At 44.1% G+C, this 16,645-nt stretch overlaps 1 protein-coding gene and 1 long non-coding RNA gene across 3 annotated transcripts in view; one reads left to right on the top strand and one right to left on the bottom strand.

Annotated features, from left to right (window-relative positions):
- Window positions 1–16,645, top strand: part of LOC118526094 (serotransferrin-like) — a 55,300-nt gene that overhangs the window by 16,684 nt on the left and 21,971 nt on the right. The window contains 10 exon segments of the mRNA XM_036077090.2: window positions 16–54; window positions 1,626–1,784; window positions 4,755–4,899; window positions 6,201–6,265; window positions 9,258–9,442; window positions 10,662–10,851; window positions 13,316–13,324; window positions 14,576–14,582; window positions 16,061–16,134; window positions 16,137–16,307. Of these exon segments, the coding sequence (XP_035932983.1) occupies window positions 16–54; window positions 1,626–1,784; window positions 4,755–4,899; window positions 6,201–6,265; window positions 9,258–9,442; window positions 10,662–10,851; window positions 13,316–13,324; window positions 14,576–14,582; window positions 16,061–16,134; window positions 16,137–16,307 (1,044 nt within the window).
- Window positions 12,203–16,530, bottom strand: LOC144381722 (uncharacterized). 2 transcript variants are annotated; one of them, XR_013447493.1, is made up of 3 exons: window positions 16,408–16,530; window positions 15,816–16,037; window positions 12,203–13,501 (listed from the first exon to the last, which is right to left on the bottom strand). It is a non-coding gene; the product is annotated as an uncharacterized LOC144381722 (long non-coding RNA). The 2 variants fall into 2 exon arrangements; XR_013447494.1 differs by having other exon boundaries at window positions 16,421–16,505.

Raw genomic sequence — 16,645 nt, 5'->3', positions numbered from 1 at the left:
CATTTTCTCCTCCAGAAACTCATGGCCCTAAATGTAACATTACAGCAGAGGAAGGTGAGTTGCAATTGGTAACCTCATGAGTTTAATTCTTATTGCTTTTGGGAAAGGGTAAGGTATGTTTAAATTCAAATCAAAAGTAGGTTAAGTCAATGGAAGAGACCAATTTTCAGAATGCAAAAGAACCATAGAAGGATGATAATTGATAATATGGTTAATCTTTTATACTTGCCATGACTTGCACATAGGTTTCTCATTTAATCCTGTAAGTGGGTACCGTCATCCTTTAAGGATGCCTAAGAGGACCAACAGCTCACAGAGGTTACAAGTTGTCAGGGTTCCTATACCCAGCAAGCAAGTTCACACCCTCCTCATCACTCCCAACTGCTTCACATTACATAAGGCCTGCACAGTTTTAGATGAGAGTTACACCAGCCAAGGAGTCTTGCTTATATGTGCCTGGCAGGGCTGAGCAGAGAGGCTCACACAGGCAGATGTCTAGGAGCATGAAATTACCCAGCCTCCCAGCCAGGGCTGGGCCCAGGAACCCAGGCCAATCTGGCTCTCAGCTAGTGCTCTGGTGGGGGGTGGATCTGAAAAGATGGGACAGGAACAAGATAGGAAATCTTGCAAAGGTGATCATGGGGTTTCAGAGCCCCAGTGCTAAGACCTCTCTGGTTGTTTTCCAGCCATTAGTGTGGAAGTCCTTGTGACTTCCCCTATTACAACCTCTCAGCCTCTCCTCCTCATTCTAGGACCCAGGCTCTTTAGCCGAAAATAGAAAGACTTGTTCTTGCTCCATGGATGATAAGGCTTCTCTGTTTTCTGCTGTAAATAGTTGACTGAATTAACTAATTTAAAAAGTTGAAATCAGGGGCACCTGGGTGGCTCAGTTGGTTAAGCGACTGCCTTCGGCTCAGGTTATGATCCTGGAGTTCCAGGATCGAGTCCCGCGTCGGGCTCCCTGCTTGGTGGGGAGCCTGCTTCTCCCTCTGACCCTCCCCCCCTCTCATGTACTCTCTCTCTCTCATTCTCGCTCTCTCAAATAAAGAAATAAATCTTTAAAAAAAAAAAAGTTGAAATCATGGGTTGATCTTCTATTTGCAGTTTTAAGAAGCAGCATGCATTTTTCTGCTAAAGATGGCAGCTGTCTTGATTTTGAATTTCTACTTCACATACTTATTTTGGTGCAAACCTGTATTCTCCATATCCCAAAATACATGGCCAGAATATTCCCTGTAATTTATTGGTCATTTACTACTCTTTCCTAATTGTTACTGTATAAAATTTTGGGAGTCACGTGCTCCTCAGTCTCCATTTCTCTGATATTCCACAGTGGAGGGTGAGTTGCTGGTTTATAGCTTTTGTAGTTTTATGCATTTAGGGAAGGATTATACACCAGACATTGCTCTGATGATGATGTTTTCTTACTATTTTGTTTTAAATGTTCAGAATAATCTCCATCTGACAGAGTGACTCAGTCAGTTTTGGGGAAGACCCTTTCAAAGACAGAAGGAATGATTCAGGATAATTTTGCTTTCACAGGGAGATGGCAGGCTTTGATTGTAGACACATACTCTGGAGGGCCCGGGGTGTTAATACATTCTTTTTTGGTGTCTTTCTTGTAGGGTATAGAGCTGTGGCCGTAGTTAAGACATCAGCAGATGATAGCCTCACCTGGAACAATCTGCAAGGCAGGAAGTCCTGCCATACTGCAGTAGATAGAACCGCGGGCTGGAACATCCCCATGGGCCTGCTCTACAGCAGGATCAACCACTGTGAATTTGGTAAGTGAATCCTGGGACGGTGCTGTGATCAGGACCAGGCTGGAAAGAGGTGTTCTGGGAAAAGAGTAGTATGGTATAAAATGCTGTGGCCCTGGTTCTATAGTCCTAAAATTTGGTTAAAGTGAACCTCAAAGAGATAACTAAAAGAGATGCTGGGGTTGAGGAGCTGAGTCAGAATGGTTCTTTTTGGCTCCATAAATGGCTTCAGTAAATATATGTTTACTTCCATCTCTCATGAAAAGGACCAGGTGAGCAGTCTATTGCTGATATGGTCATTAGAAGCCCAGGCTCCTTCTCTCTTTCTGCTCCACTATTCTGAGCATGGGGCTTCTGTCTTCAAGGTCAACCATGGTTGCCATCACATCCAGGCAGCCTGGATCATGTCATCTGCGGTCATTTTATTAAAGAAGCTATCCAGGAAATCTAAATCAGTTACTTCAAGTAACTTTTCATTGCTCAAAACTCAGGCACATAGTCACACTTGGGTTGTCAGAGAGGTTCAGGAATGTCATCTTTTATTTGGGCATGTCTCTGTCCCAGATAAAGCTAGATCTTTGTTCAAAAATTAAAAATAGAATGACTATATGATTCAGCAATTTCACTTCTGGGTATTTAGCCAAAGGAAATGAAAGCCCTAACTGAAAAAGATATATGCATCCCCATGTTCATTGCAGCAGTATCTACTATAGCCAAGATATGGAAACAGCCCGAGTCCACTGATGAATGAATGCATAAAGAAAATATAGAATGCATAAAGAAAATACATAATTAACTATATATATATATATATATATATAGAATGCATAAAGAATGCAAAACAGACTTTTATTCAGCCATAAAAAGGGAAGAAATCTTGCCATTTGTGACAACATGGATGGACCTTGAGGTTATTATGCTAAGTGAAATATATCAGGCAGAGAAAGACAAATATTCTATAATTTCACTTCCTTGTGGAATCTAAAAAAACCCAAGCTCAAAGATACAGAGAACAGACTGACAGTTGCCAGAGGTGGGGGGTGGGGAAATGGGCAAAATAGGTGAAGGGGCAAAAGGTACAAACTTCCAGTTATAAACTATATAAGTCCTGAGGATGTAATGCACAGCATGGAGACTATAGTTAATAATACCATATTGCATATTTCAAAGTTGCTAAGAAAGTAGATCTTTTTTTTTTTTTAAAGATTTTATTTATTCATTTGAGACACAGATACAGAGAGAGAGAGAGAGCATGAGCAGGGGGAGAGGCAGAAGCAGGCTCCCCGCTGAGCCAGGAGCCCGATATGGGGCTTGATCCCAGGACACTGGGATCATGACCTGAGCCAAAGGCAGACACTTAACCATCTGAGCCACCCAGGCGCCCCAAGAAAGTAGGTCTTAAAAGTTCTCATCATAAGAAAAAAACTTTAGGGGCACCTGGGTGGCTCAGTTGTTAAGCATCTGCCTTCGGCTCAGGTCATGATCCCTGGGACCTGGGATCGAGCCCCGCGTCAGGCTCCCTGCCTGGCAGGAGGCCTGCTTCTCCCTCTCCCGCTCCCCCTGCTTGTGTTCCCTCTCTCGCTGTATCTCTCTCTGTCAAATAAATAAATTAAAAAAAAATCTTAAAAAAAAAAAGAAAAAAATTTTGTAATGATGTATGGTGATGGATGTTAACTAGACTTATTGTGGGGACCATTTTGCAATATATTGCAATATCAAATCATGTTGAACACCTGAAACTAATATAATGTTATATGTCCGTTGTATCTCAATAAAAAGTAATGGAGAAAAAATTAAAAGATTAAAACAACTAAGACTTTGTTACTAAGGAACAAGGGGTTCCAAATGGCTGTTGGGTGGACAATCCCTCCCATAGGCTTTCTAGGTAACGTGAGTGTGCGGGATCCTTGGATCTCTTTAAGGTCTTGGCAGTCTCACTGAGGTACTGCCCAGCTCCTAGGCCCCTTTAAAGGGATGGGAATCAGTTTATTTTCTGTGTCCTCTGAATATCTTCAGGTATGAAAACTACGTGTAAGTTAACCACAGACAAATGTTTCCTTTTTTTTTTTTTAAAGATTTTATTTATTTATTTGAGAGAGAGAGAGAGTGAGTGAGCGAGAGAGAGAGAGCACATGGTGGGGGAGGAGCAGAGGGAGAAGCAGACTCTCTGCTGAGCAGGGAGCCCAACACGGGGTTCGATTCCAGTACTCCGAGATCATGACCTGAGCCAAAGGCAGACGCTTAACCGACTGAGCCACCCAGGTGCCCCAGACAAATGTTTTCTAATGGTTATTTACATCAGCTTTCTCCTTGCCACCACCAAATATGTGCAACTGCTTTAAAAGGAGAAGTCTCTAAAGACAGTTATGAACCAGACAAGACCTGTGTGTGGGAACTTGGAGATGAGACCACATTTCTGCACTGGGATATTCTCTGACACGAGAGGAAGCAAAATGTGGCTGGGGAGATATCCAGAAAGCTCTGGCTCCTCACCAGCAAGGGCACTACCTCTGCTTTTCCGAGCCTCCTGGCAATTTCACAGCCATGGGAGAGCAGCTGAGCTGTGAGTAAAATCCCCTAGCCCTTAACTGAGTTTGGAGTTTTAACTTCTATTAAAGTCTCTTCTAAAAAATAGCAAGGGAAGGAAACTTCTGGAAATAGGTAGCACAAGCTTGGGGAGTGAGACCTCCAATTTTATCCTTTTTATGTCAGTTTTTATGTAATTTCCCTCTCTTCTCTCTTTAGATAGATGGTGACACTATAGCATGCCCATGGATTCCTTTCTACCTGAATTGTAATGGTCTACCAACTTCTATGCCTAGCCTCAATTAAGTTTCTTTTTAAAGCCTACAGCCTGGCAGGTCCTGAGTTGGTGGCAGGTCACTGAATATATTCCACCTATCCTGGGCCATACGCGCCTGTTATGTGTTAGATGAAGGCTACTCATTTTGACTCACTTAGGAGGAGCTGACTTCCTCTGGTCCTTCCGTACAGATAAATTTTTCCGGGAAGGCTGTGCCCCTGGATCTATGCGAAACTCCAGTCTCTGTGCTCTGTGTATTGGCTCGGCAAGTCTTCAAGGAAAGGAGTGTCTTCCCAATAACCATGAGAGATACTATGGCTACACAGGGGCTTTCAGGTGAGTCTTTTAAACCTGACCCAAATATAATAAACCCAGTCCTGACAAGATTTCTTTTTAGGAACTAAGGTGAGATTCTTATGTTCCTGGACTGTTAGTCTTACATGAGTTAGGGTGCCACAGTTAGCAACTCTCTGTAGAACCCTGTGTGAAGGAGCATCCAAGCCCCTGCAAGACGCTCTCTCCAGACTGGCAGTACAGTGCAGATTAGAAGTTCTCAAAAGGGGGCGATTTCCCCCTCAGGAGGAAGTTTGGCAGTGTCTGGAGTTGTTTTTGATTATCAAATGGGGTTGGGTGCTACTGGTATCTAATTGGTAGAGGCTGCTAGGCATCCTACATGCATAGGACAGCACCCTACAATAAAGAATTGCCTGGCTCAAAATGTTACTATTGCCAAGGTGAGGAAACCCTGCCATAGTTGAATACGGGAGTCAGGAGTCTGGTTCATGCTCTTCCATGCACCTCTGGGGAACCTAGAGCCAGCCATACTCACCTGGAAATATACAAAAGTAAAGAACATGATTTCTACATTCCCAACTGCAATTCTATTTCATGGGATGTTTATTACTTTTATAAAGACACCTGTGTACCTTACGACCTTATTACTTTTTAAAAAGATTTTATTTATTTATTTGACAGAGAGAGAGAAAGAGAACAAGCAGAGGGAGCAGCAGAGAGAGGGCGAAGCAGGCTCCCCACTGAGCAGGGACCCTAGGATCATGACCTGAGCCGAAGGCAGATGCTTAACCAACTGAGCCACCCAAGGACCCTGACCTTACTACTTTTTAACTGTCTTTTCTGATTCAGGCTAGTGTTAGATCATGAGTCCATCAACTGCACAATGATGGTGGTATTGTAACTGAGCTTCTCCGTAGTGAAGGAGAAAAAAAAGGTTATCCTAATTCTCCAATTAGAACCACCTTGTGAGTTTGTGCAAATACAATTCACAGTCCACAAGTTCCCAATTTTTACAAAGTAGAATGTGAGTAAGGAATCACCTTAATGGGAAACTGCCCCTCTAATATCTCTATTGATACCAGGAAAATGCTGTAGCTCCATTGGAGAAACTGCCAGAATTTAGCACTCAGTGTGTGGGAACTGAGATTGTGTAACCACAAAGCAAATTGGAGGTTTTTTCTTGTCTATATTACTTACATGAGTAATATGTAAGATTAGTGATAGAATGGGAGTCACAATTGCTGATATCAAATGGTTAGCCCTGGGTCTACAAGCTGACCCTCCTGAATGACACATATGTCTCTGACCTCCTCTCTTCTTTCTCCCTGTCTGGCACTCTGCAGGTGTCTGGTGGAGAAGGGAGATGTGGCCTTTGTGAAATCCCAGACTGTCAGACAGAACACTGGAGGTACATTCACATGCTCCTCTGTCCCTACAAATTGGGGTTGCTGGGCTCACTTATGCTCAGGATGCCTTTGTGAACATGTTATAGACTCAAGCTCCAGAGCTCTGATTCTCAACCTGTTTGTTCAGTGAGGAGAGAAGTGTTTACCTGGGTGGGCAAAACGGCGAGGACTGTGAGGTTCTGGTGGTCCTGAATTCTCTCCCAGGAACCTTCCCATAGGTGCAGACATTGCCTTTCCCCTAAATACTTCAGAGCACATTTCCTAAGAATGAGGACACTCTTACATACTACAGTGTGATCACCAAGATCGGGAAATTTATACTAACATGGATTTAACACTCACTGTGTTCACAGTCCATATTCAGATTTGGTGAATTATCCCCAAAAGGTCCTTTTTAACTATTTCCTATATTTCTGGGCCCTAATATATATATTCCAAATATATTCTAGGTCCACTGAAAACACTTAGAGACAATAGTACACCAGTGGGAATGAACACCAAGATCTTGGTTTCTAGAACCATTCTCTGATAGAAGGAGCCAGGGCCCCTTGGAAAAAATAGCTGATTCTAGGGCTGAGCAGGAAAAATATAAGGTGAGCCTGGAACATCGTGCTGAAGATGTTGGGATATGTCAAAATATACAGGAGCCTTTTTAAAGCCCTCCTACTGGCCAAATCTGGACATTTGGGGCACTAAAAGAAATAATAATGTTAGTAAGAATAAAGTAGGAATAAAATAGGAATACATGAGTCTATCCTGATTAAACAAATGAAGGTGAAGGGAAAGATCTTCCTTATTGTAGAATACAAATAAATGTAGAAATAATTATAAAGTTAAAAAACTATCATTTGGCAAATAATATAGTAATAATTGTTTCAAGCAAGAAGCATCAATGGGTACTAAAACTAGTGGGTGAATATTAGATGCTGTGACACTGAAAAACCAAACAAAATTTTTTTTAAGTTGGTAAGAATGAGCATTCCACCCGTCCCCTCTGTATCACTAACTGCTTAGAGAACCTGCTGCAGGCCAGGCAGATATTACCTCACTTCCTTTCTCATGTTCCTTCACCCAACCTCAGCACTTCCCAGCAACTCATCTAGAGTGAACTAGCTCAGCACCGACTCCTCCAAGAAGCCTTCTCAGATGGCATCCATCCCACAATAGCATCTTCTGTCCCTGTGGCTAGTAGTATTGAGTTCATCTCATTCTGTAATAAATTGTGGCCACAGAAACTCTTTTGAGCTCCTTTTTCCTACTCTTATATCCCAACACTAACTGGAGTAAGTGGCACACACAAGCTGCTAAGTACTTACTTGAAGGAATACTGTGTTGGCTAATTTTTCTTTCTTCTCTCCTATTATTTATGCTTTTTCCTTTAAAGGCTGTCCTTTTTCCTACTACCTGAGTGTTACCCTAAGATTGGTTCTTTGTTATCCCTTGATTTTTTTTCTTTTTTTTTTTTTTTACTCCTCTGAATAGGGCTTCTCTCTCTTGGCTTCACCTCTCTACCCTGCAATGACTCCAAAAGCCTTACCCCCTGACAGGAATGTAGAGCAGAGGCCTAACCTCCCATCTAAATAACATCCCAGAGCCTCTATTTGCCATGTGGTCGTTTTTATATACAAAGCTCATTGGCACTGCAACCTCAACCTCTGTAAGTCCAAACTCCTCATATTTCTCTCAAAATCCACTCCTCTTCTCATGGCCTCTGTCCCTATTGAGGACTTTATCATATGCCCTGCCAGTCAGGCCTAGATTAGTCTCTTGGTGGTCAGTACAGTGGTTAGTACATGTAACAAACGTTACACGCCTAAAACCATGCCTCCTCCAGCCAGCTCTCCCTAATGAATATGTTCTCACCAAGCTGGTTCAGCTGACACAGCATTTAAAGTGTGCTCTACAAAATATAAAATGTTATTATCTGAATTCAGAATTGTTATTTTTGGTATGTGTGCTATTTTCCCCCTCCAATAAGACTGCGGCTTACAGAGGGCATGAAACATAGTGTTGAGTAAATTCTTACATTATGAAGTGGAACAGAATTGGTTTGGAGAGAATGATGGTGGGTTTCATTTGGAAGGAGCTGAGTTGGAGGGACTGGTAAGAAAGGGAAGGAGAAATATTAGAAGGTGAGCAAAGGTGTGTGTAGTTACTTGTGGGAGAAACACAGGCAATTTGGAGTTTTCTATTAAAACAGTAAATATATATTTGGGGAGAGTAGGCAAAGAGATATTTTTATTTTATATATAATATACAATTTTATGATAGTGAAGTCACATAGTAGTAGTTCAATTAGATAAAAAAATTAAATGAAAATTAAATGAAAAAAGATTTGCAATCCTGCCTTTTAGATGAGAACTAAAAATTGGGAAAACATATTTGAGAATTGCCTCAGGAGGAAGGAGCTGAAACCCTGAAAATGGGTGAGATTTTCTTTTTTTCAGAGAGAATACAGAAATGATGAAGCTAGGAGCTAAGAACAGGATATGGATCCGTATGCACAGAGGCATGTGCACATTTTCATGTAGAACCAGTATGAGCGTGTCAGATTTAGAACACTGGTCCATCTTACAAAAGGGCCTCTGGTTAAGTTCTTTTGATTACTAATGCCAGATGGTATTACATAGAGATTATCAGCCTGCTTAGAGGGTCACATTCTTCATGTGCTAGAGTAAGAAGTCCAGATGCTTTGGAATTTAGTAGAAAGATGTTTTTGAACATCATCCAAGATTATAACTCACTTTCTCCTGGTTGGGTGGGGCAGTTTGGAAGGAGTGGTTGCTAGGAATTCCTGGTTGAGTGTGAGTTGAATCTGACCTATGGACATGTGAGTGTCTCTTGCTCTCCCCGTCACTGTGACCCCAGTGTGTGTACTTCTGCTGGCCAATGGCCCCAGGTCCTTCACAAGTCAGTGGGTTGGTCACATCCCCTCAATGAGGGCACCTTAACCAAAGCTGTAAGCTGTGACTGACCCACCTTCTCTGTCCCCAGGAAGGAACACTGAAGATTGGGCTAAGAATCTGAAGGAAGAAGACTTTGAGCTGCTGTGCCCTGATGGCAAAAGGAAGCCTGTGACAGAGGATGCTAACTGTTTCCTAGCCAAGGGCCCAAATCATGCTGTGGTCTCACGGAAAGATAAGGCATCTTGTGTTAGGGACACATTACTTTGGCAGCAGGTATGGACCAGCCAGGGCCTCCCATTCTTTCCTCCTGAGTGGGTATGGATGATTTGGGGGAGTTCAGTGCTAAGTGCAGCTCATACTCAAGCATTCCCTTTCTGGAAACTAGGATCGGGAGGCCGTGGATTGTGGAACTGGATTTCTTAGGCCCAGCTCTACTTATAACTCCGGGTCACTGCAGATTAGTTCCCATGTGATCCACCTGCTTTTGGGTCCACACATCTGCTTTCTTGCTCACCCCTGACCTTGCTCTGTGATACCCTCATTTTCTCCACCTCTATCCTTTTTGAAAATGAAGGAGAGTGATCCTGTGTGCCAGCCCTCCATGATATAAGTCATGAAAGGAAATGTATTTCTCTTGTTTAGAGAATCTGACCTATGGACAGGTCAGACTGAGAACCATTCCAACAGCCAGAGAAACACAGGATCCCTATCCTGAGGGAGCTTGTCCTCTGGGGAGAACAATCAACCCAGGGCCAGCCTTGCCAGGGAGGTGGGGAGTGGGGTGGAGAGGCTGCCTGAATATTCTAATTATAAGAGTCCTCTACCTACAAACACCACTTTCCCCTCAACAACAGCTTCCTGCCTGCCATTAGTTTTCTTTTTTTTTTTTTTAAATTAAGATAGCATATCTTTGTGAGCCCTCTTAAGGTAAATGATAATAATAATTAGCATTTAATGAACATTTCTTAGGTGCTAGATGGAATGTTAAACTTTTCATAATCATGATTTCACTTATAATCCTACAAGGCCTAGAGTTAAGCCTCTTGCCCAAGATAGGATCAAAGATGCAGTCAAACATGAAATTTAACAACTACCTGTACCACCCCTCATTGGGGGGTGGGCTCACATTTAATATCTTTCTTGACAGTAATACTTGGAAGGGACACATTTCTGTTCTCTCATTTCCTGGAAGCAGTCCCCAAGGCCATAGCCAATGAAATGGGGAAGGAGTGACCGGGTGGGTGGGAGGGACTTCCCAGAGGAGGTGAGACCAGGATGGACCCTATAGAGGATGCTGGGGCCTCAAGAAAGCATGAAGCTGGGGCAAAATGGGTGAATGCCAGGTGAAGGAAATGGAAACATCCTGAGGCATCCTTTGCAGCTCCCTTTCTTCTTGAGGCTGGTTCCCAGCTTTTATCCCCCTCAACCCCATCCTTGGATTCTCAGCTGCTCACTGCCACAGGTCCTCATGCATGTTTCATCCATTTGACAGTTTTTGTTTGGAAGAAATGGAATCGACTGCCCGAGCAAGTTTTGTTTGTTCCACTCAGAAACCAAGGACCTTCTGTTCAGGGACGACACAACATGTTTGGCCCAACTTCCACACAGCACAACATATGAATCTTACTTAGGAGCAGAGTATGTCAGGGCTGTTGCTAACCTGAGAAAATGCTCCACCTCAAGTGAGTAGGGGGAACAGCATGGGGGGAAAGCTGCCAAGCAAACACGGGGAGGGAGGGGGAGCAATTCTGGGTGGTGGGTAGATTAGGAGGAGTGGGCTGTGGCCCTCCGGGGATGAACAATGGAAATGGGCAAGATGAGATGATGAGATAACACCGTAATCCCAGCACGTTTGAAAGGCTACTTGTATGGGTAGATAGATAGATGGTAAGGCAGACACAGGCTCAGGGCACTAAGGTAATGAACTGCCCAGACATGAAGAAATTCCATGTTATTACTAAGACAAGGAAGAGGTTGTATGTGCCCATGCCCATTGCTCCGCAGTAAACTCCTTTTTATACAGAGCTGCATCATCCAATAAATACAGTAGCCTCTAATTACCTATGGTGATTTAAATTTAAATTTAAATTAATCAAAATTAAAAATTCAGTTCCTTAGCCACACCAGCCACAATTCAAGTGTTCAATAGCTACACGCAGCTCCAGATAGGTGAGCAAACAACATTTCCATCATTGCAGAAAGTTCTTTTACACAGTGCTACTCTTGTGAGCTTGAACAATGACAAGTTTTATAACCATAAAGTTGCCATACCTACTGCTCATCTAGAACACCGGTTTTCTAAGCATTACAATACAATAAAACACACCTTTGCACTATAACTATGTTGGACATAATCATTTAAAGTCATTTGGAAGATGTGGGAGAAGAACATGTGAATGGAGGGAGATTGTGCTCTAACTTTTGTGTGCATATAAGTGAGCCATGGTCCTTAAAATACTGATTCCCAGGCCCTGGGGAATACTGATTCAGCGAGTCTGTGCCAGGGCCCCATAATTCCAATGTAAGGAACGTGCTTACCCAGAGCCACTGCTGTGAGCATGTAGGTTACATTCACCTACCCTATATCCTCCGTAAGGGGAGAAAGTTTGGCTCTGCTATTCTCTGCTCCTTCTCCAGCCCCTAGCATGGAAACTGGCATGTTCTAGGTGCTTGTTTTATTAGTTCTTCACGTCTCTAAGGAGATCAGAGAGGACAGTCCTACCAGACTCCTCCCAGCTACATGGATTTAAGTGTGGGAGCCCTGCCTATGAGACACAAGGTGGGGAACGATACAGGGCAGGGAAACCATGTTACCATCCTTGGTGCATGGTACTGTCCAGAAAGACACAGGAGCTGTGCAGGCAAGTGGAGAAGGCCACTGGGAGAATGGCCTCGTCCACCTATCAGACCCCAATGGGTCTGAGTGCTTTTGTATCAGGCTTAACTATTCATTCACTCAACAGAAAATAAATATAGGTAGATTTTTGACTGTCCTACCTCTCTTCTCTGCCCCACAGAACTCCTGGAGGCCTGCACTTTCCACAGATCTTAAAATCCAAAAGGTGGAGCCATACCAGATGGAGAAGGGAGCTCTCATGACCCATAAGCTTCCCTCTGGGTCTCGCTGGCCTGAGTGGTTTGTTTGGTTTCACAGTTTGGCGGTGGTACCTCTGTAGAATATAAAATAAAAATTATTATTGGTGTTATCTTTTAAACACTTCATTGTTTTCTAAATGTTTGGCCTGGAAGGATTTTTTTTAATACTATCTGACTAATACATGTGCACTGAGCCCTTCCTTCAGAGCTCAATGTTCACCTGACCCCTTCCACAGCTTTGGTTGTGGTGCCACAGCCACACCTCCTAGGTACAGTTCAAGTAGAAATTCTTTCTGAAAGGGGTCTGCATGGTTATTATAATAGAATCAAGTGTATGTGGCTGGGGTGTGTGTGTGTGTGTGTGTTGCAAGGGAGGGGGCAGGAAGGAGGATGCTGAGTGAGATATTGAGATGGAGTGTTCAAGGGAGTACACAAAAAGAATATAGAGCAGGAGAGGATCAGCTGTCCTACCTCTCTTCTCTGCCCCACAGAACTTCCTGGAGGCCTGCACTTTCCACAGATCTTAAAATCCAAAAGGTGGAGCCATACCAGATGGAGAAGGGTATACTTGAATCAGGTCCTGATTCTAGTGGGTCGGAAAAGTGAACCACTGGAACATCTGAAAATTATCGCTTGACCCTGATTCCCACAGTAATCCCTGCCCTATCTCCTCACTCTTTCCACGCCTCACTTATTAATGGTTGAAAACACAGAAACCAGTCTTTTGCTCCACTCACTTCCCTGCAGCTACCCTGGCCAAGGTCACTGCCCATCTGTCAACTATGAAAACCAATTTTAATTCTTTCAATCCTGAGTCTGTTAACTGCACTTGATACGGCTGACCACTCACCAATCATGTGACTGGTGTCCCTGAGTCTGAGATCGTTTCCACCATGCTTTGGAGCTACTGGGAATAGAAGAGGGGAAAATGTGTCTGGTGAATGAGACATTTTAATTAATGGAAAAAAGGGAAAAATTGTGTCACTATATTTATTTCATTGTAACTCTCCATTTGCTATTTGAATGAAGAAGCACAACACTTTCAGCAAGCAGTAGTCAGTATCTGCCTGTCCTTCCTCTGGGTTCATCTCCACACACCTCCTGGAAGTGTGTGTTGGTGCAGATGTGAGAGGACAAGAAAGCAGCTGATCCTCGCCTGCTCTCATTCTTGAGAATGGCACCACCTTCCCACATTTCTTCTGTGTACATTTCTTCTGTCTTTACCCAGGAAACATACTGAAAAAAAAAAAAAAGTCTGTGTCTTGTTAAAACTGTCTTTCTTTCATCATTCCCAAACTTCACCACCTAGGCAGAACTTTCTCATTCACATAGCTCTGACTAAAAATTCTTACACGGTTGGGACAGTCATGGTAGGTGTTCTCCCGTTTGGCCCTTCCTCCTTCCCTGCACTTTTAGCTCCTAGCAGAGGAATCAATGGTTATTATAAAGGAGCTCTGTGTGTGTGTGTGTCTGCATGTACACGGTGGGTGGTGGATACAAAGCAGGGCCCAGGACAATAAGAAAGAAAGAAAAAGAGAATATGGTAAAATTACTGTCATTTCTGATAGTTTTAATTGATAATGCTAATTTAAAATAAAATAGTTGGTTTACTTTCTTTAACCTCACATCCTAAACATCCTTTCTTAATCTGGAGTCCCTATTTGCCTACATTTATCAATGAAATGCCTGGAGAATGAATTGTACTATGTTAGAGCATAGAGTTAAGCATAAAGAAGCCCACTGCCTGGGCTTAATGGATAAGTTACTTAACCCCTGCCTCATCTGCCTCTGTAAAATTGGAATAATGGGTTACTATGAGGATTAAGCAAATTAACAAATTAAAATGATTTAAAACAGTGCCTGGAATAGCAAGCACTCATTAATGCTAGCAATTTTCATCATTATCCATCCTCTTCTCCATCTACCAGTCTTGCTTCCATACCCATGCCCCTACCCCCCCCCTCACCTCACTGTTCCCTCTGAGTTCACTTTTCATTCAAGCCCTCATCACAGCAGCCCCTCTGTTACAAGAGATGCTGCTGACCCCTTCCAGGACATGTCTAACTCCTGTGTCACTGACTCTTCTTAGGCATATTTGTGGGTTTCTTTCTCCTCACTTTTCTTTCTGTCCCTGATTTTAATGACCATTTATTTATGCCTGAAACTCAGATGAAAATAAAGCACCTATTGCTGAAACTTTACATCTGTTTATTCTATCACCTGCTTAATATAAGATTTTAGAACTCCCAGAGGCACCTGAAACTTAATATATAGAAAAGAGAGGCAATTTTCATTTGGTTATGCCCTCAGCCCCAAAGTCCCTCTCTAATTCACTTTATGCACTCTGATCTTTTCAGTACCCCACACCAACTGCTTCAGATGCAGTTTTGGTAACTCTCCATCTTAACTCAGCATACCCAATTAATCACCACATCCTATATATTTTCCTTCTCCACATCTTTCAAATCTGTGGCCTCCTTTCCGCACCTACCTCTACTCCTGGTTCAGACCCTGTGCATCTTTTACCAAAACACTGCAACAGCTCCCAGCTGGTCTCCCTGCCTCAGTCTTTTCCTCTCTCCAATCACCGCTCTCCATTTATCTGCCAGTCATCTATGTTACCCCCAACTGAAACTCCTTATCTCATTCTGGATGAAGTCTAGGTTCCTCAGCATAGCACACAATCCCTTCAGGTCGTACTTGCCAACCTTTCCTGCTTCATCTCCTGCCACTTCTGCTGAAATGACATCAGCTTAGGGACTGCAAACTGGCAGCCCCTAAGTGGGCCACTTCCGGCCCCCTAAGGTGTTTTATTTTATTTTTTTAAAAGATTTTATTTATTTGACAGAGAGAGACACAACGAAAGACGGAACACAAGCGGGGGTGGGGGTGGGGGAGGGAGAAGCAGACTCCCCGCTGAGCAGGGAGCCCAACGTGGGGCTCCATCCCAGGACCCTGGGATCATGACCTGAGCGGAAGGCAGACGCTTAACGACTGAGCCACCCAGGTGCCCCACTGAGGTGTTTTATTTGGGCGACAAGTTTTTTTTTGTTTGTTTGTTTTTAATGTTTTTCATTACTTGCTGAAATTTGAAAAGTGGAGCATTTCCCTTTCCGGCGTCTCTGGAAAAGCTGGAAGAATGGGCCACTTTGCTCCCACATGCCTGCCTGGCAGAGTAGAGGCTGTCCACTCTGAGCAGGAATGACTGCTGCAGTTTTCAACAGCTTCACCCCCACGCACTGATTTTCCTAGCTGCTTCCCACAATGTCGAAATCTCAGTTGCATCCCTAGATTTACCGTACAGGGACACTGAATTGCTCGTTTTCTTCTACACAGAGTACTCTTTCTCCTTTTACACCTGCAGAGGCTGACCCATCCCTCATGGCTCAGTTCCCGTCACTTTCCTCCAGGAGCTTTTCTCTGAACCAATAAAGGACTAGGAGTCCCTTTCTGTATTCCCATATCGCACCGTAATCCTCGGTCACATCCCATGCCATATTATACTCAGATGAAATGTTTGTGCGAGGCTTGAGTTCCTCACGAAACTCACCTCGCGAACGGAGTGACTGGAAATCCTCATTGAAGATTTCTCAAGCCATTCATTTTATTCATCCATCATTCCGTCAACACCCATGAAGAGGGCGGCGATATTGAACTCATATCTTAAGGGATAAGAGCGTCACTCGTGAAATACCGCGAAACGCCGCTAGTTCGGCGGAAACAGTGTGCAAGAGAACTGCAACTCCCATCAGGACCTTCGGGATCCCGGCCCCTGAAGGAGGAAATATAACTTAGGAACTACCACTCCCGTGATGCTCCGCTTCGGACGCCTGCGCAGAGTCCAGGGCCACGTCGCTTTCGCGGCGCTGGAGACCACGCATCTCAGCCATGGCTTCCGCGGATTCCCGGCGGATGGCGAATGGCGGCAGTGTCGGCGGAGCCTTCCAGCCCCACCTAGACTCCTTGCGGCAGGAGCTGCAGCAGGGGGACCCAACACTGCTGTCAGCCGTGGCGGCGCTTCTCGCGGTGCTCCTGACGCTGGGTAAAGAGGCGGCGGGGTTCTGGGCTTGGACTGGGCTTGTGCAGACCGCGGACGCGGGGCGGCGAAGGCACCTGGGGAGCATCTAGAGAGGGAGACTCACCTCATATACAAACCTGCCTTGCTGCCTGAAACAGCGGGAGTAGCGCTGCATTAAAGAGGATCCCCTGCGACCCTTGGAGTGACGTCCTGGTCCTTGGGGGCGCGGGTTACTCTTCCTTTATCGGCCCCTGTAAGCGCGCAGCCCCCCGCCCCCTCTTCTTTGCTTTCACTACCAAGACTCACGCGGTCTTTACTCCCAAATTTGCGTCCTGGGCGTTGGGGATACACAGTTAATAAGA

Source organism: Halichoerus grypus, chromosome 1 (genome assembly GCF_964656455.1).
Source record: "Halichoerus grypus chromosome 1, mHalGry1.hap1.1, whole genome shotgun sequence".
NCBI classification, from domain to species: Eukaryota; Metazoa; Chordata; class Mammalia; order Carnivora; family Phocidae; genus Halichoerus; species Halichoerus grypus.
Note: the sequence above shows the minus strand (reverse complement) of the source record. Positions and strands in the feature narration are given on the sequence as shown.